The 22,505-nt window shown below is 57.0% G+C and overlaps 2 protein-coding genes across 4 annotated transcripts; both read right to left on the bottom strand.

Moving 5' to 3' along the window:
• Positions 1-401: 401 nt before the first annotated feature.
• On the bottom strand, positions 402-6,983 carry HS3ST6 (heparan sulfate-glucosamine 3-sulfotransferase 6). Of its 2 annotated transcripts, none has more exons than XM_072942407.1 (2): positions 6,498-6,983; positions 402-1,151 (listed from the first exon to the last, which is right to left on the bottom strand). In XM_072942407.1, exons 1-2 carry the CDS (start codon positions 6,878-6,880, stop codon positions 536-538), a joined length of 999 nt encoding a protein of 332 aa, XP_072798508.1. In that variant the 5' UTR covers positions 6,881-6,983; the 3' UTR covers positions 402-535. The 2 variants fall into 2 exon arrangements, with proteins under 2 accessions (XP_072798508.1, XP_031542798.2); XM_031686938.2 differs by having other exon boundaries at positions 6,468-6,983.
• A 10,376-nt stretch (positions 6,984-17,359) lies between these two features.
• MSRB1 (methionine sulfoxide reductase B1) lies at positions 17,360-22,375 on the bottom strand. 2 transcript variants are annotated; one of them, XM_006204266.4, is made up of 4 exons: positions 22,208-22,374; positions 20,299-20,447; positions 19,849-19,963; positions 17,360-18,209 (listed from the first exon to the last, which is right to left on the bottom strand). In XM_006204266.4, the coding sequence occupies exons 1-4, from the start codon at positions 22,260-22,262 to the stop codon at positions 18,178-18,180; spliced, it is 351 nt and encodes a 116-aa protein (XP_006204328.2). In that variant the 5' UTR covers positions 22,263-22,374; the 3' UTR covers positions 17,360-18,177. The 2 variants fall into 2 exon arrangements, with proteins under 2 accessions (XP_006204328.2, XP_072798509.1); XM_072942408.1 differs by lacking the exon at positions 19,849-19,963 and having other exon boundaries at positions 22,208-22,375.
• Between the last annotated feature and the right edge of the window lie 130 nt (positions 22,376-22,505).

Below are 22,505 nucleotides of genomic sequence, written 5' to 3' on the forward strand. Positions count from 1 at the left end.
GGGTCATGGGTGCAGCCTGGAAAGCTGGACAGATTCATCTTTAATCCTGCCCCACCGCTCAAGTGGGCCACGTGAGGCCTCAATTTTCCTGTCCGGAACACAGGGACAGTCCTCCTTGGCATCCCAGGTCTGAGAAGAGAGCCCGAGGATGACCTCCTGAGTCACCAGGGCTATGCTGTGTGTCACTGAGCAGGCCCCGAATGCCTCTGAGCCTCAGTTGCTCATTTGTGACAGGCGGCCAAGCTCCCTGCACACCTCGAGGGATGTATAACCACCATCAGGTTTTTAACCACTCATGGCATGAACAGTGCCTGGTTGAGTTAGCTGGTATGAGTATCATTTCCCCAGAAGATGGCACCTCCTAACCTGAACCCTCCAACCCCCAAGGGCATGTACAAGAACAGAGATCCAAACTTTATTTTGTAAATACTCCTCTCTACCCAGTATATGTATACGGCCCACCCTGGCCAGGTGACAGGCATAAATTAAGGTTTCACCCGAGTCCCCAGGCAGGGCATGGGCGGGCCAGGCCTTGTCAGTCCCAGCCAAAGTCCTGGCCTGTCATCTGGTAGAACTTGCGGTTGAAAGGCCGGTAGAAGTCCCGCAGGCGCTGGACCACGGCCTCGGGCACTCGTGGGTGGGGCCGGCCCTTGGATTTGCCCAGGCAGCGGGGGCGGCTGCTCCCCTGGGCTTTCTTGAGGCAGGGGAAGCCCTTGGTGGCATTGAAGTAGAAGTGCTTGTCCGTGACGACCCGTTTGAGGCCCAGGAAGTCCTGCACGCGGCCCACCTCTCCGGCAGGGTCGCTGACCAGGCGCTCGCCGCTGACAAACAGGAAGTGCGACAGGGGGAAGTAGCGCAGCCAGTTGTCCAGATGCTGGGCGTAGAGGCCAATGCGCACGGCGCTCCAGGCCGTGTCCACGGGGCCCAGGCCGCGGCGGAAGGCCAGGGCGCGAAAGCTGGGCAGGCCCGGCGTCTTGGAGAGCGTCTGGGCGTAGTCAGAGATGGCCCGAGTCACGGGGTTCCGCACCACCACGATCAGCTTCGTGTCTGGGGACATGCCACGGATACGGCGGGGGGCCTCCCGAGTCACGAAGTAGCTAGGGGTCTTCTCCATGGTGATCTGCCCGTCCAGGGTGCGTGGCATCAGGCTCCTGCGGGACAAGTGGGAGGAGAGGTGGGCATGAGCGGGTGCCGGCCCTCTGAGAGCCCTCCCACCCTAGACCAGCCCCCAGGGCCCTGGGACTAACCTCCCCTTCCTCCAGGGAAGCCCTAACTACAAGGTAGGTATGCCTTCCTACCCCCCACTCCTAGCCAGATCCACCCATCCTAAGCACTTGGGTGGGCAGCCTGGGATGTGGGCTGTGAGGGTGCCCAGATCCAGCACGGCCCACAGTGGGGGCCCACACTGCAAGGCTGCCCGCACCCCTCCCAGAGCTAGACTGCATCTCAACCGTGACACAGCTGGGCCTCTCACCCCAAACCAACCTCTCAGGCCTGAGACCTGGACTTGGTACCCACAGGGCTCCAATGACCTTCCCCATCCCGCGGGCTCCTGCTCTGTAATTACCCCAGTCTCACTTTCATTAAGTGGCTCATGGCATCCCCTGAATTAGGCCATTAGTTATTGACAAGTGTCACCAACAAATGGCAGCTGCCCTTCCTCTCTCTCCCCACTCCCCATCCCCCTACATAGCCTCTCCCCACCTTTTTAGCCCTGCTAATTCTCCCTGACCTGGGCCCCACCAGAATGCTGAAAGCCTCAGCACAGCCCAGTGCACTGGAGACGTCAGTGAGGTGGCCTAAGGGTCCGTCTCAAGACCCCAGCTGCCTGGGCCTCCCAGACCTGCCTTGGTCCCCAGGGTACAAGGCTGCAGCTGCAGCATTTCTGACAAGTCCTCTCATTCTGACCAGAGGTGGGGGTGACTGACCTCATCCCAAGGTTCTCGGGGAGTCGGCTGCTAGCAGAGCCCCACCACCCAAAACCTGGGGAACCTATCCTGAGCACCCCGCCCAGGCAGGCCAGGTACCCTGAGCAGCGTCCCAAGGCCGCCCCTGCCTGCCAGGTAGTGCAGGGTGGGGCGGGGCAGGATACTGCCAGCAGGGCCAGCTGAGCAAACAGCTCAGAGGGAGGGCCAAGAACTAGGTCAACAGAGGCAGAGGCTGTCAGGACCTGCACTAGGGAGGGGAGGTCTCTGTCCCCTGCTCTGGCTAACAGCTCCCAGAATTGGTCCCAGACAGAAGGGTGACACACCGGGCAGAATTCAAGGTTTATCCAGAGTAGTGACCCCATACTCAAGCCCCTGGGAGGCAGGGCCTGAGTCTCCTCTTCCTGCTCAGACCCCCAACAAAACTCAGGCCGGGGGATACATAGGTGTACAGATACACAAGTTGGGGTGTTTGGCTTGGTGTGTTTGGATGTTGGGACAGGAGGAGGTACACATGTGATCCTGGGCACCCCACCGGGCTCCCCTGACACCTCCCATTTGGCTCAAGGGAGTGGGGTGGACTGCATGATCTACTGGCTACGGGAGCTTCCTCCACCCCTCAAAATAAGGTCCTGGGCAGAGCTGGTCTACAGAAGTCACAGGGGACAATTCTGCTCCCCCATGGCAATGACAGAGCGATCTGGGACCCTTTCTACCACACTCACTACCCTATTTGATAGACAGGTAGACTGAGGCTCAGAGAAGGAGCAGGAAGCGCTGGGTGAATGAGGGCCCACAGCCTCCTACCCCTGGGCTGCAGCTGCTGGGAGGGGCATGTCAGCTTGGATTCTGCTCTAAGCCTCATGCAGCTGGGAATCCAGGTGGGAACAGCACCCAGCCCTCCTGGGGGATAAGTTCAAACAGACCTTGGGTGGGGACAATGCCAAGAGCTGAGGCCGAGGGCTGCAGCCTAGGCTGGCCAGCTCAGGAAATCCCCTTTCCACAAGAGGGAAGACGGAAGAAGGGGGCATCGCCCCACACTGGACCTCAATGCTAAGACTACAGAGAGAAGCCAGTGCCTCATCAGAAGTCACTACCCTCCCTTTACTCTTAGGGAGCAAACCAGCCCTGTTTACTCCAGGACCCTCCTTGCCAATCTTTGACACCCCCTTTCCATCCCTTCCCTCCCCCAGGTGCCCAGTGACCCCAGGAGCACCCTCTTTCCTGCCCCAGACTGGGCCCTTCTGGTCCTGAGTATCCCCACCCCTTCTCACCCACCTTTGGAGAGGGGCTGCAAGGAAGCCAACAAGAGTTAAAGGGACCTTAGCACCCACTGTTGCTTTCCCTCCAAGGAAGTCAGAGGAGCAGAAGCAGGGGAGGTGCCCCCAGCCTCACCGTGGAGGGGAGAAGGCGATGGGAAGGGGGGATGCCGACTTTCCAGGCCCGCTCTTGCCACAAACCAGCTTTGAGATCTGAGATCTTTGGGATCAATTACTCACCCTCCCCAGGCCGCAGAAAGCCTGTCCTCAGCTGGGAATGGAGGAGGGTGGGGATGGGGGCTTCTGGGGAGGTGGGAGAGGATGAGAGGAACAGGACTCTGACCCCCACTTGGCAGACATCTGACAAGTTGCTTGGCGGACACTCCCTCCCTGCTCATCTGGTCTGCATTTCCCTGCGGCTTCCATCCAGCCCCAGGCGACTCTCCCTCCTCCATCTCAGCCTGCTCCTCCCGGACGTCCCACGTCCCACACCTCGCCTGGGCCTCATCCAGCCAGGCCTGGGACCCTGCAGAAACCAGCTATGATTCCTGTGTGGAACTTTACTGTGCTGATGGTGGAGGTGGGGGCATGACAGGGGGGTGAGTCCCACAGAAGCCCGGGTCCCTCCCGCCACATACTCAGACCCCTACTACCCACAGTCACTGCTCCAGCCCCCGGAGCCAAGGGGGTTCCCCTGCTTTCATCCCTCCTGTCTCCTTTTCACTTTTCCAAACTGCTATAGTCAAAGCATAGCCCCCACCTGTCCCCAGACAGGGGACCCCCTCCTGAACTGAGACTTTGGGAAATTTGTTTGTGTGACTCCAGCACCTGCCAAACAGAAGGTGCTCACTGAGTGACTAGATGAACAAATGCTGTGTGAGTTTAGGGGCACTTGGTGGGGGAGTCACAGTCCCCAAGAAGGAGGATCCAAAAGAGCCTAAGGGGTGAGCTGAGGCCTGGGGAGTGGGGCCAATTTGGCCAAGGTCAAATTTGAGCATCCTGGGACCCCCTGCTGAGGCCAAGGGAAGGGCCAGAGTCACTGCCTGGTCACAACCCAGTGGGAACAGGGTGTCCCAGAAATGCAACTGGGGGCACTGACTACCCCTCCTCTACTTACCATCCCAACCCCCCAGCCAGGAACAGGTGCTGAGGACCCTCTTTGCAGCTGGAGAGACCTAGGCAGGGGTGGGCATTTTCAGACTCACTGCACATTCATGGCTGGTTGGAAGGACAGGCAGGTTCAGAGGCACAGGCGCCTGTGAGAGACACCAAGGCCACACGCGCACATGTCAGCACATGGCCATGTCCCTTGGAGGGCCCGTGGACACATGTACTCCAGAAACTCAGCCAGCCCCCTCCTGCTTGCCTTGCACCAGCCAGTGAGGGGTCAGCGCTACCCAGCCCCAGGATGGCTCCAGATTAAAGGGGTGGAAACGACGATGGGGACAGGACCCTTTGTATCCTCCGGGCCCACCCCTCCCCTCGGTGTGGTGACTCTATAAATGAGGAAGGAGAAAGTCTCAGGCTCCTGAATCCTCCCACTCCTATCACAGGCCTCAGGCACACCTGTGTCCCAAGAACCCCTTACCAGGGCTGAGGATCTGACCCCAGGTCTGGGTCCAGCTGGCTCGCTCTGAGGTCCCTTAATCTCCCCAGACCAGTCCCCTAGAGCTAGAGCCTGTGCCCTGGGAGAGCCTGGATGGGACCTCAGGGTCCCCGGTTCTTCGGGAATCTTTTTAGGTCTAAACCCAGTTCTCAATTCCCCTGCAGCCCCGCATTAGCCCAGCTTCTGGGGTCACCAGTGGGCTCTGAAGTTTGTACCATGGTTAACAATGGATCCTCCACCTCCCCCACCCTCTCCCTCCTCTTCCTCCCACTCCCCTTCTTCTCCTCCCCTCCACCCCTTCCTCTTCCTCCCCTCCTTCTCCCTCTCCTCTGCACAGAAGTGAGGAATTCAGGATGCTTTCAGATGCTGCAATACCACCAGAGTTGGGTAACGGTCTCTCCTTGAGCTCTGAGAAAGCAGGGATTCAGGCCGTGCCTTCCGAGAAACAGCATGGTGGTGCGCCCTAGGGGTCCCACTGGGGACGCAGCGGAGCGAGGTGGTCGAAGAATGGACTCACCTCCCTCATCGCCACACAACTTCCCTAGACGCCCCCTCCCCCGCCCCAGTAGCAGCACCCCTTCAGAGTTCATTGAGCCTGAACCCCCGGTTCTCACTGGGAATCCTTTATACCCTTGAGTGATTTAAATGCAAAAGGCAAAGATAACAAGTAGGGGTGGGGGCAGGGTGGAATCTGGGTACAGAGAAACTGGTAAACTTGGCAGTCAGATCCTGCCACCCCCACTTGCCACTAATTCACCAGGTGACCTTGGGCAGCGTCCTCTCTGCCCTTTAGGGGCCTGGTGCAAGTTGGGGATGAAGCAAGTGCTGTGGGGAGAGGGGTGACTCACCCTCCATCTGTGAGCCCTCGTTTCCCCACAGGAAGGGGCAGGACACCGATGTGGGCTTGTGCACAACTGAGGAAGGCAGTGGGCAGGGCCTTACACTTGGCCTTCAGTGCTACCCTGGGCAGGGAGGGGCTGGTGTTTGACCAGCCCCCAGGACGGGCTACTTCATCTGGGGCTGAGTGTTCCCCCAATTCCACCACATACCCCAAGGACATCCTGAGTGGGAGGCAGGGCAGCTACAGAGCCCCATGATATGAGGCTGGGGTCCCAATTCTCATTCCTGGGCATTGATCAAGGGCACCTTCCTCCTTTCTAAAGACCAAACTTTCTCCAAACCCCCGGGACTATCGAGAAGGACTCCTCTCTCCAGGATCAGGGTTCTTTAGGGGTAGGTGACAGACACTTTCTAGGAGGCTGCGGGGGACCCTGGAGGCCCCGTGCTAGGGTAACTGGCCAAAGGTCAGACATGGTCCCTCAGCCTGGAGGGGCGACTGAGCAAGAAGCACTTCTAAAGCTTCTCAAGCCCCACTGGCTTGGAACTACTTCTCAGCTGGAACAGCACTCTAGCCCCGAACCAGAACTTTCCCTGGAGTTTTCAAAGTTTCTGGGAGCCCACGGCCAGTAACCATCCCTTTTTTTCATAAAACCTCCTGCAGGGGGTCCGCGTCCTCCAGGTCAAGCCTTGCCCTCCACATAGGCTCGTCTAAGCCCCAGATGATGCCCGGACACCTCGCCCCGCCGCGTCCCCAGTGGGATCCCCAGGGAGCACCACGCCGCTTCTCGGAAGGCACCGGCCAGGAAGCGGGTAGGGCGTGCGGGCCCGGGCGCTCACCGGTACCAAGCGAGGCCGCGCTCGTAGCACCTGTCGAAGAAGTGGGGCTCCGAGCCGAGCGCGCGGACGTCGGGGTGCAGCCGCAGGAACTCCAGCAGGGCACGCGTGCCGCCCTTCTTCACTCCCACGATGAGCGCCTGCGGGAAGCGCCGGCGGCCTGGGCCGCTGGCCACCGGCAGAGCTGGCGCCCCGGGGTTGCCGGCGGCGCGGGGCGTCTCTGCGGGGGCGGGGGCCGGCGCGGGGACGCGTGCGGCCGGCGGGCAGCGTCCGGGATAGGCACAGAGACAGTAGGCGCCGAGCACCAGCGCGGCGAGCAGCAGAGGCGCACGCGGCGCCCGAAGCGCCGTCCCGGGCCCGCCCCCAGCGCCCTGGCTGCCCCCAGCCCCGCCGCCCGGGCCGCCGCTACCTGCCATGGGGCTGCACTGCGCCCAGGGACAGGAGCGGGGGCTGCAGGAGGGCACGCATCCCGGCCGGCGCCGCGCTCAGCCCGTCGGCGCCCGGCTTCTGCTCTGTGCCCAGCCGCCCAGCCGCCTGGGAGCGGGGGCGGGGCGGGGACGGGGGCGGGGACGGGGTGCCCCGCCCCTCTTGGACCACTGCCCCGCCTGGGACATGCCTGCACCCACCCGCGCTGTGGCGCGACTCTGAGCCTCAGAGACTACCCAGACGCGTCTGCTTGGAGACCCCAGGTCCCAGCCCGTTCATCTCCAATGTCTTCACCCTTCCGTGCAGGGATGCTGCGGCGGCGGATCGGGACGCAGGACAGTGACAGAACTGCGCTGCTGGCTAAAGGACCCTGTCTTAGAGGCCGATGGCTGCCCCTTGTTAATGAGGGCGGCGTGACAGGTGAGCGGGCAGAGCAAGAGGGCCAAGAAGGCGCGTGGACCCCTGCCCTTGTGCGCAGAGGGGTTCCCGGAATGTCGAGGGAAGTCTGCATAGGACTGGAGCGCGCCTTGCTGGTCTCGGTTTGCTTTGCCATTGCCATTCGTCAGGATCACGGGCCTGGCAGCTGGAGAGGACTAGTCAACTCTGACTACCATTTTAGAGTCTGGGAGACAGGCCCAGGGAGGACAGACGTCCTTCCAAAGAGCCCAGTGAAGTTCAGGCATCAGGCTCCTGACTCTTTCTACCGTATCACTCAGTCTGTCTGCAGCCGAGTCCATCTGATGCTCCTGTGAGATGTCAGTGACCCATCTCTGATGCTGGCAAAGTAGCTCCTATTGGAGATGTGAAGGATTCAGACCTGTGCTGGGGAAACTAGAAGGAGGAGCCTAGATCCTGTCCTAAGAGCTTCCTCTGAGGGGCAGGGAGACTCAGTGGCCATGCAAGTAATGAGACCTCCTGGGCACTGGACACTGCAGGAGCTTTATGCACCCCCAGCTTCATTGAACCCCCAGCACAGCAAAAGGAAGGCAGAGAAGGAGGGCTGGCTGGGAAAGCGTGAGTCACTGGTAAAGAAGGAATCAAACCCACGTCCTCGCTTTGCCTCTGCCTCAGCCTTCCTGGCCTCACAGTTGGTGCAGGTGGGCACAAGCTCCCCATAGAGACCAGCCTTTCTCCAGCCAATGCCCAGAGACCACTGTGCTGGCTTCTGCTGGTTAATGGGCTGCTCCTGAGCCTAATGGTATCTAGATCTAAGGGCATTGGGAAGGAGATTCCCAGGGGAAGGAGCACTTCCCAGGGGCAGGGGCCTCCATGACCCATAAACACGTCTAGAGTTCTCACCCAGAGGCAGCCCTGGCGGGAGAGGGCTCTATGGAGCCAGTGGGATGAAGACCACTGACCAGGGCCCCAGTTCAGTTTCCAGATGCCATGTCTGCACCTGCTTGTCAGGGCAAGACTCAGTCAGGAGCCCCGTGGGCAGGGTGTTGGCACAGCACTGTCTGGGGTGCATGCTGGCACACGCAGGGTCACAGGAAGTTCTTCTGGTCTAGCTTAAAACAGGATTTGTTCCAGATAGGCTAGTTCTCCTTAGCACTCTCCCAGATAGGATCCAACTCCACCTGCAGAACCCACCCACAGTCTTAGCAGCCACCACTCAGGGCTCCCAATTCCAGCGTTAAAACCTGGTGGCTCTTCCATCTCCTTGCACCATCACAGGCATAGCTGTTCCCACCTCCTAGTCTTTGCTCATGCTGTTCTCCCTGCTGGGAATGCCTTTTCCATACCCCCTCCCCTACACATAAACACACACTAGCTTAAGGACTTTCCAGGAAGAATTTAGCAAAAACAGCAGGACATCGACCATGCTGGGAGTGGGAGACTGAGGTCCAGGAACAAGAGTGTGCTTGAAGTGTCTGACAGCCAATCCCCTCGCTCCACACACCCTCTGGCTCTCAGGTGAGGGGTGGGTGAAAATCTGGGGACATCCAGGATGGTAGTCTTGGGATGTCTGTTCATCAGCATATCCCCAGTTCCTCACAGAGCCTGGCACCTGCTAAGCACTCAATAAAGTCCGGCTGGTAGAAGGACGGGAGTAGAGAGAGAGGTTGACAAAGCCTTTCTAGAGGTGATGGTCAGGCAAGGAGCAGGTAAACAGCATCCCAGCCAGCTGGGGAAAGGCTCAGCAGCAGGGAGCAGAGGTGGGGTGCAGTGGGGGAAGCGGAGGAAGTGGGTAGAGCCCGAGGTCCATTCCCAGGGAGCAGACCCTTAGAGTCTGGCCTGAGGCTGGTCCCAGTCTCAACTTCCTTTCAGCACATGGTCTCAGGCCCCTCCCACCCCAAGGCTCTGGTCCCTAAAATGGCAACCTCAGTCCTGACTCTGAAGGAACAGCTTCATCGAAGTGCAATTCCCCTACCATGCAATTCAACCATGTAGCATCTCAAATGCAGCAGTTTTCAGTATATTCACAATGTTGTCCAATCATCATAAATTGTAGAACATATTCATCACCCCGAAAAGAAATCCCGTACCTGTTAGCAGTCATTCCCCATTCTCCCCTCCCCAAGTCCCTGGCAACCACTAATCTACTTTCTGTCTCTATGGATTTGCCTCTTCTCCACATTTCGTGTAAGTGGAATCATACATTGTGTGGCCTTTTGCAACTGGCTTCTTTCATTCAGCGTAACATGTTCAAGGATCATTCATGATTTAGCATGAGGGTCAACTCTTTGTTCCTTTTTATGGCTGTATAATATTCTGCTGTGTGGATGGACCACATTCTGTTTATCCTTCCATGAGCTGATGAACACTTGGGTTGTTTTGACATTTTGGTTCTTGAGAATCATGCTGCTGTGAACGTTTATTTACAAGTTCTCATGTGGACATGTTTCATTTCTCTTGGGTGTATACCTAGCAGTAGAATTGCTGGGTCAGATGGTAACTCTACACTTAGCTCTATATGAAGAGTCCTTTTGAAAGTTAAATTTGGGAATTTCAGAATATGCCTCTCCACATTCCTTCCCTCTTCCCCAGGATGCCTGAGTTTCTCCTCCACTCTGCCTCCACCCTGCCTTGCTATCAGCGCCAGCCCCAGCTACCCGCTTGCTCCCTCCTTTGTGACCCAAGGATAGTGGGTTCCCCTCTCTGAGCCACATGGTGAAAAGTTTCTTTGGGGCCCTAAAAGAGACTGGCCATGGGGACACAGGGTGGGTGGCTTTCCTTGTGCCCTGAGAGGATGGTTCACCTCCTGCCCTGTCTGGTCACACCTCCTCTGTCCAGAGGAAATAGGTGTGAGCAAGTCCCTTCTGCCCAGCCTGATCTCCCTGGGGGCCCCTTGGCTTTGAAGGCTTGGCATGGCCTAATTTCAGTTACCCTTTCACCTCATCCAGACCCCTCACCCAGACAGGATGGCCACACAGAGGTCCATCTGCTCAGCCTCCTTAGGACAGCCGTCAGATATGCAGACAAGCCAGGTTTGATGTGGTGGCTGGCCAGGAGGATGGAGAATTTGGAAAAGGAGGTGAGCTGAGCTGCTCAGGCTGCTGAACCAAGTAAATACTGTCCCTGGGGGAGATGACAAGGAGGGCCAGAGCAGAGGGGGACAGACAGGGCAAGTCTAGAGAAGGCATCTTAGGGAGCAAGGTCATGGTGGGAGGAGGACCCAGCCTGGCCTCACAAATCCATGACCCAGCTACCCAGCTATGTCTGTATCTCCTTCACAGACTGTAACGCTTTCTCTGTGGGTGATTCTGATCATCATCTATCTCCTCCACCCATCCATGAGCTCTACAAGGACAGGATGGGTCCATCTTGATCCCTTCTGTGGCTCTGTGCCTAACCACGCTGAGTGCTTATGAATGTCTGTTGAGTGACTGAGTGACCGATTCTGTGTGTGTGTCTGAGAGAGTCTAGGTGTGGAGCCCTCTCCCAAGGGCCCCCTCCACCCTCTTTCCAGCCTAAGGTGAGCACCCACACACAGCCCAGGACCCCACAGGGAGCAGTGCAGGGTATACAAGCAGCTGCCCCACTCTAGAAAGTGATTAATAACACCGTGCAGTCCCACCCTCCGTGGGGGAGAGCTGGGGGAGATTTCACACATGTAGCGTTTCCAGAAACTTCCCCCTTTAGAACCACACCCTTACCCCCCCAGACCCACTCCCAGAGCCTGCTGGGATTCCTCAGAGGGGAGGGGGCCGCGGCAGAGAGTGGGGCCAGCTGTCCTTGATTTGTGTGGGGTTTTTCCACTTCAGATGCCGGATTTGCCTGAGCACATAGAGGATGCGGTTTTCTGCGGGGGAGGGGCGTCTAAGGGATGTCTACCACCCACCCCACCCACCCACTCCCAGAGCCCAGTTCAGCGTGGTAGGCAATGAGGGGGGCAGGCAGCCATCACTAGGGGAGGGACACAGTACAAAGCTGACAAGCAGGAACTTTTCCGGCACTGGGAGCTGATTCAAGCCCAGCTCTACCCCTCCTAGCAGGTGACCCCGGCAGATATCCAGCCCCAGGAAGACCCAGAACCCAGAGCCCGAGGCAGAGCATCATGGGGCAAGTGCCTTGAACTCTGCCCTGCTCCCTGCCAGACCCCTCCCTAAGCTGCAGGCTTCCTTCTCTGACCACAAGATCTTCAAAATTGACCCCCACCCCATCCTCGGAGAACATTCTTGTCCCCTACACTGGTCACTGCTGCCCTTCCTCTGATGCCAGCTGCCCTGTCCTCCCCCAGCCTCCAGACACACACCAGGGGCTCCGGTCTCAGAGATAGGGACCCAAGAAAAATCCACTCTCCTGAGATTAAGGGAGCAAAAATCCACTGCAGACGGAGGTGAAAGGCAGAGCCCAGGGCAACAGACAGACTACATCTCAGGGAGCAGAGCCCACAGGGCCCTATCTCCTCTCTGCACCAGCCTCTAGCAGTGCGGGTGCCAAACCCTTTGAAGCCAAGAGTAGCTTGTAAATGTCCTGGTTGGAGATGAAACATGATAAAACATGAAGCCAGGGGCTGAACCATGGATAATCTCCAGGGTTTTACAAGGAATAAATCATGCCTAGAGACAGGTGCTGGCAGGGTGGTGAGGGCTGGAGTGGAAGGCGCTTATCTGCAGGTAACCCTCAGCCCCGTCCCCAGCAGCCTCCCCTTCTGTCCGCTACCGGAGGCTCAGCAACTGTCCTCCCTGTGCTTCTTGCCCTTAAGCTCCTGAAGCAGAGCCCTAGTGCCCAGGATCAGAGTAGACTGGCAGGTGGTTCTGGGGTTCCTGCATCCCCCAGGCCACGGATACACTCATGTAGATGTGTGCTTTGCTCATCCTGAGACTGTAGGACACCTGCAGGGGGAGTGGGCAGAAGGCAGAACAATTGGATGCACATTCAGCTGATGCTACATGTGCAGCCCAGGAGACCCACAGTGCCTCCTGGGGAAGGAGAGAGCCACTGCGACAGAGCAACCAGGAAAGGCTTCTGGAAGGATTCCGGCAGGACATGTTGGGAGAGGATAAGGAAGAAGGAATAGCAAACTCTGGGAGCCAGGAACACAGGAGCATATTTCTAGAACGGAGTCTGGCTGGCCTAGAGCCCCAGGTGCAGGGGTTTGGGTGCAGAGGGTGTAGGTAATAAAAACAACATAGTTGTTAAATAAATAACACAGCTAAAATTAACACAGATAAGTAAAACAGCTATTATTTGTGGAGTGGGAAATCAAGCTGGAGGGGGCGTTCTCCTGAACCTTAGCAAGCAGAGCCTGTGGGAACCACTGAGGGAAGTGACCTTGGTCTGATTATTACTTTGCAAAGATCACCTTGGTTGAGACAGGTAGGAGCTGTCGCTTGTCGGGGAGAGAAGTGGGCAAAGATGCGTAGGAGATGGAACCTCAGGACTTGATGCCCCTGGAGTGGGCCAGGGTGGCAGAAAGTAAAACGTAGGCGTGAAAGGGCCACAGCGAGAGAAGGCCGGGGGCACCAGTAGGGTGGGTCCCATCCATCTGCCCTGAATAAGGGGCTTGGGCTTGGCTGGAGCTGGGAGGTTCCTGCCTCCCCCCCAACCCAGCTCTGTCCCCCACCAGCTGACTGCTGACGCTGACGGCGGCGGCGGCAGAGGCACCTTGGGCCTCGACTGCTTTCCTTGCACAGGTCACTTTCTTGAAGCCCATCAAATGGGGCCCCACACCAACGGCCCCCACATCCTCGGAAGCCAGGAGGCCTCGGCTTGTGTGCCGGCACTGGCATGTTGGGCGCCAGCGAACTAGGTAGGCAGGGGACGCTGGCTCTGACCACTGGATGCCGGGGGGGAAGCCGGGCCGGGGCTCGGGGCGGCGCTAGGGCTGGCGGGGAGGAGGGGAGTGCGGGGGAGGGGCCAGTGGGTCGGGGTGGGGCTGGGGCGCGAGGGCCGCGAGGGGGCTCCGAGTCCGGCTGGATCCGGACTCGGGGGTGGGGAGAGGAGTCGGGGAGGGGCGGGGCATGGGAGGCGTGGAGCTGCTGGAGCGCAGGGTGGGGCTGGGGTGCGAGAACCCGGCCCGGCAGCGGGGATCACGGGTGGCGCGGCGTGAGGCCCGAGCCCAAAGCAGGGAATCGCCCAGGCCGTCGGAGCTGTAGCCACAGCGCCCCCGGCGGCGCCTCGGGGAACTGCAGCCCCGCTGGGACCCGCCCCAGCGCAGGACCCCATAGAGCAAGCGCGGCCCCTGCTGGTGGGTCCTGCACTCCGTCCTTGCGCCCGGTCCCAAGGGCTGGGACCTTGAAGACCTGTGGACTCAGAAGGGGGGTCATCTTACGGGGTGGGGGCGCAGTGTGCATATCTCTCTTTCCAGGGCCTCGTATGGGGTGGGGGCATGATGGCTGACTTGGCGGTGAACTTCGAGTCTGGGTGCCCCCTTCCACTTGCCGGCCCTGCCCACATGCATGCTAGGGTTCAGAGGGTCCTGGGACCTACCCACGGACCTGCCTCAGGCAGTACCCCCACCAGAATCATGGCTCTTCCTGGCACTTATCACTCAGAAGAAAGGAAAACCTTGAATGAATGAAAGTCCCAAGCGTTGTCAATTCACTCACTTGTTCTGCATTTATCCAGCCCTCCTCTGAGCTAGCCTCTGCCTCCAGGCTGAAGATCAGCAGGGCCCCAGACAGATTCCTTCTTTCTCCCACCGGTCCCTGGCCCAGGGTGCCCTGTCCTGCCTGACTTGGTGTTAGCAGAGCACCAGGAGTTGTCTGCTCCTGAATGCAACCCCTGGCTTGAAAGACTATCTTGGAGGCTCCACCTGGCAAGGAAGGGGGCACTGGAGGAGGGCAGAGAGCCTTTTGTTTCTGAAGAAGGAACTGGAGCTGCAGGCCAGAGGTTATGGTGTAACCCAGCAGCCAGGAAGGGGAGGTGACATTATTTCACCCAGCCCCTGGCAGAGACCCTGCCCATGGCCATCCATTTCCCGGCTCCCGATGGGAGAGGACCTTGGAGTCCTGGGGCTCACCCTCCTCACTGCACTCTCTCCAAGGACACTGACTTCCAGCTGCCACCCTCCAGTTAACCAGGATGTACAAATGACTGTGGACCGCTGGGGTGCAGGCAGCCAGGCATTGCTCCTCACAGATACCCTATCAGTCTAACCTTCTCCACACTGGCCCATCTGGGCACCCCGCTACAGGTCTGAGCCCAGAGAGGCAGCCTAGGGGCACAGCCTGAACACAGTGGCTTAATTTGCAAGAGGAGGCTAGCCTGCTCTTGGGCCAAGTTCACTCTCAGGGACACTCTGGGCCAGGATGCAGTGCTGGGAGAGGTGGGCAAAGTCCAAGGTCCATCCTGGCCCTGCTAATCACTCAGCTGGCTCCCTCCCCACCCCTGGCCACCTTCAACATGCTTGCTGCCATAGGCTAGACTGAAAAGTTGGCTGCCACCTTCACTGTTTCTCATTTGGGGTAAAGAAGAAAGGGAAGGTGTGAGCAGAGAGGACCTAAGGCTAAATGGCCTCAGGCAAGTGCCTCCCCTCTGTGAGCCTCCTGTTACTCCCCTGCAGAATGAGTACCTGCCCCACTAGGGTTAGGTAGAGTGTCAGGGCAATGATGCCCATGAAAGCACACCAAGTGCTCAATCACCGCTCACCTATGGTGGGCTCGCTCTTAGTCAAAGCTGGCTGCTAGACACAGGCTGGCCTGGATCAGTGCCCCAGGGCTAGTGACAATCCTGAGTCCCAACTAGGCTCCACTTTAGCTAGTGATCAGCTTGGGACACAGAGGGTAAGTTGGTACAAGCTGGAGTAATGGGGTGGGGAACCCATTCTCTGCAATCCCAGGGGATTTTCTAACAGCTGCAATCATTGCTGGCCCCCAGCAGGGCAGAGATGGAGATGTTTTCTAGACAAGGAGGCTGCCCCACTGTGGAGAGAGGGCAAGCAGCAGAAAGCCCCTCCTGAAAGGGGCTCCTCCACATCAGCCTACTTGGTGTTGTCAATGCTGACCATCCCCCAATCCCACTCACCACTTACCTTCCTCTGCTTGTTGTCAGGGATCTAATCCACAGAGCACCGTGCACTCCGAGCCCATGCATCTACGTCATCCTCCTGCCCCCCACCCGCCGCCATGGCTTTCCTGTGCTCTCACACAACAAGGAGACAGACTGGGTTCCACAGACAGAGGAAGGTTCAGTGCTCTGCCCAGTGTAACAAAGTGAGCCGGAGGCCCACCAAGGCCCAGCAAGTGAGCCAGCAGCCCCTGCACAGGCCAGTGACCCCACGGCAGCACAGAGACCCCTAGCCTTGGCAGGGGATCAGGGGAGGGGAAATGAGAAGGCTGAACAGGCCCACAGCACTAGCCTCTCCCTCCTCCCTCCCCAGCCACGCCAATCTCATCTGACCACCTTTGCCTTCATACCTGCAGGCTCCCCTCTACCCAATGTAGGGATGCTCCCAGTTGCTGAGTCTGTGTCTTCCAATAATGCATTTGGAACTGAGAAAATAACCACGAGGTGGGGTTGGGGACTCACGAGACCCACTGTGAGACAGACCTGAGCTAAAAACTCCATTGACTACCAGACCTCCATAAGCCCCTAATCTGACACAGTTACATTTGTGTCTCCTCAAATTGGTATCAGTCCAGAGCCAGTGTCCAGTAGTCCCTGAAATGTCTGATTATTTCCTTTTCCCCAGTGTACACTCACCCTGGCATGGGTCACTGTGGGGAAGGCTAGGAGAAAGACAAACCATCTAAATGTTTGGCAATAGAGCAGGGGCCTTCCTCAAGGGGTCCCACCACTGGTTCATTGAAGAGTTTCTGGACACGTAAACTGACTCAAGCCTGTAAATTGATTGAGGGGTCATGACTCTGTATTTATGAGTCAAGTTGGACTCATTCACTTGACCTAAAGCTCTTCTGCATATATAGATAGAGGGAATTCAGCAGGCTTCCAATCTATCTCACTTCTAGGAGCACCCTGTTCGACTGGCCAATGCTGGAATTCTCTTTGAGTAGGACTATTCTGATAGCTGTTTGGACCTTGCTGTCCATCACAGTGAGAACACCTCCTTGCCTTTGGTCCTTGAGAGCCACCACTTGGCCCAGCCAGCCTGGGATCCTATGACCCCCTATGCATTTCAGTCCCCAAGTCAGTGTCAGCCAATCTCAAGTAATTTCCGGCTTACAGAGAACAGTGATCACAGAGCTCTTCTATGATGTCGCAAACTTATCCCTCTCAATCGTGGTGAAAGGTGTGCTCTCTGGATTCTCCCAGGTGGGTGAGCGGGTCCTGAGAGACAAATCCACACTAACATTCTCATCTCCCTAAGCCTTTGAACCCCTCCCTCTATTAAACCAGGCAGGTCTGGCATTTCAACTCATTCAGTGTCGGCCAACCAACCAAACTTAGAGCCCTTCCTGATTCCCCAAGCTTTATCATTAAATCTAGAATCTCTGCTAATGAGCCTCTGTCAATAAACTTGACCTGATCCAACGTTATGTTCCCTCCAACCTTATCCCACCCCTTATTATCCATACCAACACATGTTCCCTGGGTTTCAGTCAAAATTAATTGGGGAAATCTTGTAGCTCTTTTGGAGTATAGCACACCTCCTAGTGGGTCTCGCTCTGCACCTCCCCCTCCAGGGCCTGGAGCAAGCCAAGTCTGCCGCCTTCTCAGGGCCTCTGCACATACTGTGGGCAGCTCCTCTCCTTGCTTCTGTCACCAGTCACTGCTGAAGTGGCACGACCCCTTCTTGGTGTCCCCTCCCTGACCACTGGGCCTAAAGCACCAGCCCCCTAGTCAGCCCCTCCACATATTCTAACATCTCACTCTGGTACAATTACACAGTCCTTATCTTCATCTGGCATGAACTTACTGTCTCCTTAACTACACCTCAAGATCTTTAGAACAGGTCCCATCTGTCTTGTTCACGCGTGCATCCCCAGGGCTGTAGCCAGAACCTGACATTGAACAGAGGCATGTCAATAAATATTTGTGGGAAAAGTGAAACAGTTGGGCAAAGGCTGACCCTTGGGTCCTGGCATCCCTGACAGCAAGCCTGTTAATAAAGACAGCAGGCCTGTGTTCCATTTGTTTATTGATCTCCTCCTGATGACCCTACAGAGGATTCAAGATAGGAGGGGGCTTTACCCACACTCCCCAATGGCAGGAGCCTCAGAGCAGGTGCAGTAAGGCATGGGCACTGTATCCTGGGAAGGGGTGAACTGTAGTCTGTGAGCTCCAGGCTCCCCAGCCTTGCACAGTCAAGGTAATGGAGCAACAACTGCTTTCCTAAGCTCAAGTGAGGCAAGCAGTGTTCACACAGATTGGGCAACAGGGTTCAGGATTTCATAACTGAGACACCAGGGATCTGTCCCCTCTGCCTGCTCCCCCAGCAGGTCACGATCATCACCACTCTGGCTGCCGGGAAGGGTTTCACCAGAGTGAATCATGGAGTGACAGTCTGGAGCAGCCGGCTGGGGCCACCTCTGTTTGCATTCTGTCTCCCAGCACAGCCTGGGGGAGGTGGGCCAGAGCCATCTCAGAACTGGGCCCCCCGGGGTGAGTCCAGACAGGCAGGGAGGGGGCAGTGGGCTGAGGAGGAGAGAAGGTGGGGGGTGCACCATCATTCAAAGACAAGCTGGGCCTAGAGCCCACTCCCTGAGACCCCTGTGTGAACAGGAGGCCAAGATGAGCTGACGGCGGGGCCCTCCAGGCCCATTCTGGCAGCCTTTTCCCAAGGAGAGCCTGTTCACAGCCAAGGCCTTGGGAGCCTTCCCAATGTTTCAGCTACCCGCCCTCCCCCAAGCCTGAACGTCTGGGGTTCCACTTCCAAGGTGGGATGGCCAGAGTGTGGCCACGATGCGGTGTCCATCTAGGATGGATATGGGCTGCCCGCCTACTGTCCCTGGGAGGCAGAAGTTTCTTTGCCTGGGGAGAGAAAAACAAGTCACTGCCAACTTTTGTTTCAGACACCATGCCCAGGGCTAGCCCACCCTCACTCCAGCCTGCAGGCCAGGGAAGCGGGGAGGACCCAGACACCCAGCTTGGGGGAGTCTCTGTGCCTGTTTTGTTCCTTGAGATCTGCAGGAGAACACAGAGTCTCTTCTTTCTCCACAAGGACAGAGGAAAAATAGCTACAAAAGGACAGAAGTATTATCAAATTCTTATCATGCATCAGCCTTTACGGATACCCTAACTTAACCCCCACAGTGACGACAGCGAGCAGGTGGTGTTTGCAACCCCATTTGACAGAGAACAAAACTGAGACTAGGGACTGGCCACAGTCCTGAGGGCGGCAAATGAGGAGAGGGATTTGAGCTACAAAGAGTGGGAAGATTTAAAAAACTAAAAATAGAGTTACCATATGATCCAGCAATCCCACTCCTAGGCATATACTCGGAGAAAACTATAATTCAAAAGATACACACACCCCAGTGTTCACAGCATCACTATTTACAATAGCCAAGATATAGAAGCAACCTAAATGTCCATCAACAGATGACTGGATAAAGAAGTTATGCTATATGTATACAATAGAATACTACTCAGCCATAAAAAAGAATGAAATAATGCCATTTGCAGCAATATGGAAGGACCTAGAGATTGTCATATTAAGTGAAGTCAGTCAGACAGACAAAGACAAATACCATATGATATTACTTATATGTTAAACTAAAAAAATGACATAGATGAACTTATTTACAAAACAGAAACAGAATCACAGGCATAGAAAACAAAGGTGGGGGAGGGATAAATTAGGAGTTTGGGATTAGCAGATACAAACTACTGTATATAAAATAGATAAACAACAAGGACCTAATGTATAGCACAGGGAACCATATTAAATAGCCTGTAATAACCTGTAATAAAAAAGAATATACATATGTATAAGTGAATCACTATGCTGTCCACCAAAAACTAACACAACATTGTAAATCAACTATACCTCAATTTAAAAAAGAAAAGAAAAAAAGAGTGGGAAAAGTCCAGAGGGTGGCTGGGTACAGACAGTCGTGCAGTGAGCGTTTGTATGAGCAGGAGAGCCAAGGGCTGGAGGGGAGGCTGAGCTCAGATAAAACGCACACAAATGAAGAACAGCTCCCAAAACAAACACTGCCAACAGAAGCACATATTTATTGAGTTCCTGCTGCGTGCCAGACCCCAGCGTACATTAATGCAGCTGATCTCAATGGGCCTGTGAAGGAGGCTCTGCCATCATGCCCTCCACTCAAAGGAGGAACCACACAGCCCCCGGTCCTCAGCCTCTGTGCCGCCCTGCCTCCCACTCCTCAGGGGGAAGGGCTAGGCCTCCAGAGAAAACCCTTCACCACATCCACTCTCAGATGGCCCTTTTGGGCACACGTGATCGACAAGGCACAGGAGGCAAGACATCAGCTTATCCCTGCCCCACGGTCACCATTCAGTGGCCCTGGGCAGGACAGAGGCAGCGTGTGCTCCGGTGCCCCCATGCTTTGTCACTGTAAGTGGACAAGACCAACATGCCCCAGCCCCTGGGCCTCTCAGATGTACGACAGGCCTTTGCCCAGCTGCTGGAAGGCAAGCTCACCTTTAGGGATAAACTTCAGCGAGCTGCTGAATATTCAGAAACGGGACTGTCCCCGCTTGGGGCCATCATTCAGGAACTCATGGCCCAGCCCGTTGCCACACCTGCCACAGGACACCTGGGAAGACCACAAAACAGCCATGCGAGCTTCTGACCATGAAACAGCTGCAGCGGTAGTTCCCACTGCCACCAGCATGTGGTGTCCTCCCCACGCCCGTTTCCCAAGGTAACTGCAGGTGTGAGAGGTGGAAGCCTTCCTGTTTCTCTGTTCTCCCCAGGACCCCAGGCTCTCCCAAAAGCCTGGAGTGGCAGCTCCCCTGGTTGAGGGCAGAGCCTGGAAGAGACAGACTCTAGGCCGAGAGAGCTGTTGGGAAAGCAGCAGGAAGGGGTGGCTAGCTCTTGGGCCCTCTCTGGCCAACACCCCATCAATGCATCCCTGCTGCTACCACCCACCTTTATGGCTCCAGGCCGATTATGCTCTGGACGCTTGGCCACACTGTCAGCATGGATGGTCTCGGTGAAGGCCGGCCATGGGGATGAGTGCGCATACTTGGAGCGGCTGGAGAAGAGCTCGTAGCCACACTTGGCACACACGTAGATGCCTGAAGGGGAAGGAGAGGCAAAAGCAGAGATGCTCATGCTGGCCTCTCTGGGGCCAGCTCCCAAATCCTTAAACCCAGGAGACAGTGCCACCCCGGTTGCCAGGTGGGCTGCATACCCTCCCCACGCACTCACCCACCCAGCACACATAGGCCTGAGTATTGGCTCTGTGGGGAACACACACCACAGAGCTCACATGTAGTGTCCTTAGCATGTGCCAGAGACCAGGAGAGCCACTTTTCACACTTATCTCATGGACTCTTCTTAGCAGCCCTGTGGCACAGATGTGTTTCCCTTTTACAGATGAGGAGGCTGAGGCTCAGTGATACAAAATGCTCACCTACAGGGTGTACAGCCGGAAAGGAGCCTGGGCAGTCTGATGACGACACAGCACTGCCCCCCGCCCACAAACAGGGCCCATATGGTGGGGGCTCTGACATGGCCAGCACCACCACTAGCCCCTCTCCATTCCCATGAGGCTATCCCTGCTACTTGAAGAAGTCTTGAGTTGGACGCCCAGCCACATGGCCTGCTCTCCAGGAGAAGAATGATCCCAGCAAAAAGAGCTCCAGTACAGATGGGGGTGCCCAGGAAGACAGAGGGCCACGGAGAAGAACAGGGTTTAACCTATCCCTAAAAGATCATTTTGAGGAGAAAAAAAAAGTTGCAAAACTGACTTGCAGAACAGGAAACTGCCAGGGGTCCTGAGTCACTCTTCTCTTCCCTTCTTGCCCAACTTGGAAACAGCCCCCCGCCCCGAGTCTGTCACCTACTCAGCCTTTACCAGTAACTGGAGGGAGAAAAGAGGAACCAGGAGCTGCTGTGGGAGTGGAGTTTCCAGCTGGGCAGAGTAGCCTGAGGACAACCTGGAGTTCCACAGCCAGAGGGTCTGAAGGGAGGACTTTGCCCAGAGGGTCCTATGTCACAGCTGGTAATCTTAGATACCAGATGTCATAGCTTGGCCCTCTAGAGGGCCGACAGGGAACAAATCCTGCCCCAGGTACATCACTGCACTAGAATTCCCTGTGGGTGTGTTTTTACCAAATTAGTCCATTACCAGGCAGCACAGCCCGGAAGAGGATTCATCTGGGCCTCTTGAAGCCTGAGGCCAGAGCTGAGGGCTGGCCCTGCCCCAAGCCAACCACTCACCCCCACCTCCCGCCCCTCCTACCTAGCCCAGGCAGTCCAAACTTCACCGGCCATTGGCAGCCTGGCAGCACTCCTGGTTACCCAACCCCAGGGGCCCTGGGCAGGTGAGGAAGGCATCCAGGTAATCACATTTGGATCCCAGCAAGAGGTTCTGTGCTTTCCAGTTTACCCCGCAGGTCTGGGGAAGTGAGGAGAAAGGGCTTGGGGTAACATCAGGGGGATGCCCCAAAGAGGGGCATCCCAGTCACAGGAACTACCTCTGGACGGGACTTTCCACGGCATCCTTCTGAAGTCCAGATCCTGACCCATATACCTTCAACAGTGTCACCACCTCCATATACCCTGACCCCACAGATTTCTCTTGAAACGGCCACGCTCACACTAAAAAGTCTGTCCTCCTCGAGGACAGCGACCCTTTAGACTCTCTAACGTCTCCATCCCCTACTCCTACTCCTACTCCTACTCTCCGGGCTCCCCAGGCTTGTTCCTCCTCCGATTCCCCTTACCGACATGCGCTATCATACTTGCTCCCCATTCCCGGGGCTCCCAGGTTCCATCAGCACCTGGAGGGCGTCCCCGCCCCACTGTCGCCCCAGGAGATAGCAGGTTGTACCCGGCTCAAAGTGGTTCTGGAAAACCTCGCCCCCGAAGAAGCTGCAGAACGACATGGCGCCAACGGGACCGCTGCTCGCTCGCCTCCTCAGACAGATGTGAAGCCGCCGACCCACAGCCGGGGGCCTGCACCCTCCTCGCCCCGCCTCCCGAATACCAATAGCTCCAGGATCAGGGACGGGCCCCAGCGCCCTGAGGCCCCACCCCCTCAGGGGACCAATCACGTCCAGAGGCGCTAGACACCATCGAAGGGACCGCCCCGGCTGACCCGCCCCTTTCCGCAGACCAATCCCGCCCTG

The sequence above is a fragment of the Vicugna pacos genome, chromosome 18 (genome assembly GCF_048564905.1).
Source record: "Vicugna pacos chromosome 18, VicPac4, whole genome shotgun sequence".
Classification (NCBI taxonomy): Eukaryota; Metazoa; Chordata; class Mammalia; order Artiodactyla; family Camelidae; genus Vicugna; species Vicugna pacos.

Excerpts from the sequence above, each read along its gene's own strand:
- HS3ST6 (XM_031686938.2), bottom strand. The coding sequence starts at position 6,880 with ATGGCAGGTAGCGGCGGCCCGGGCGGCGGGGCTGGGGGCAGCCAGGGC. Across the intron at positions 1,152-6,467 it reads CGCGGCCTCGCTTGGTACCG|GAGCCTGATGCCACGCACCC; the intron begins GTGAGCGCCCGG and ends CTTGTCCCGCAG.
- MSRB1 (XM_072942408.1), bottom strand. The coding sequence starts at position 22,262 with ATGTCGTTCTGCAGCTTCTTCGGGGGCGAGGTTTTCCAGAACCACTTT. Across the intron at positions 20,448-22,207 it reads CCAGAACCACTTTGAGCCGG|GCATCTACGTGTGTGCCAAG; the intron begins GTACAACCTGCT and ends CTTCCCCTTCAG. Across the intron at positions 18,210-20,298 it reads ATCGGCCTGGAGCCATAAAG|GCAAAGAAACTTCTGCCTCC; the intron begins GTGGGTGGTAGC and ends TTCTCTCCCCAG.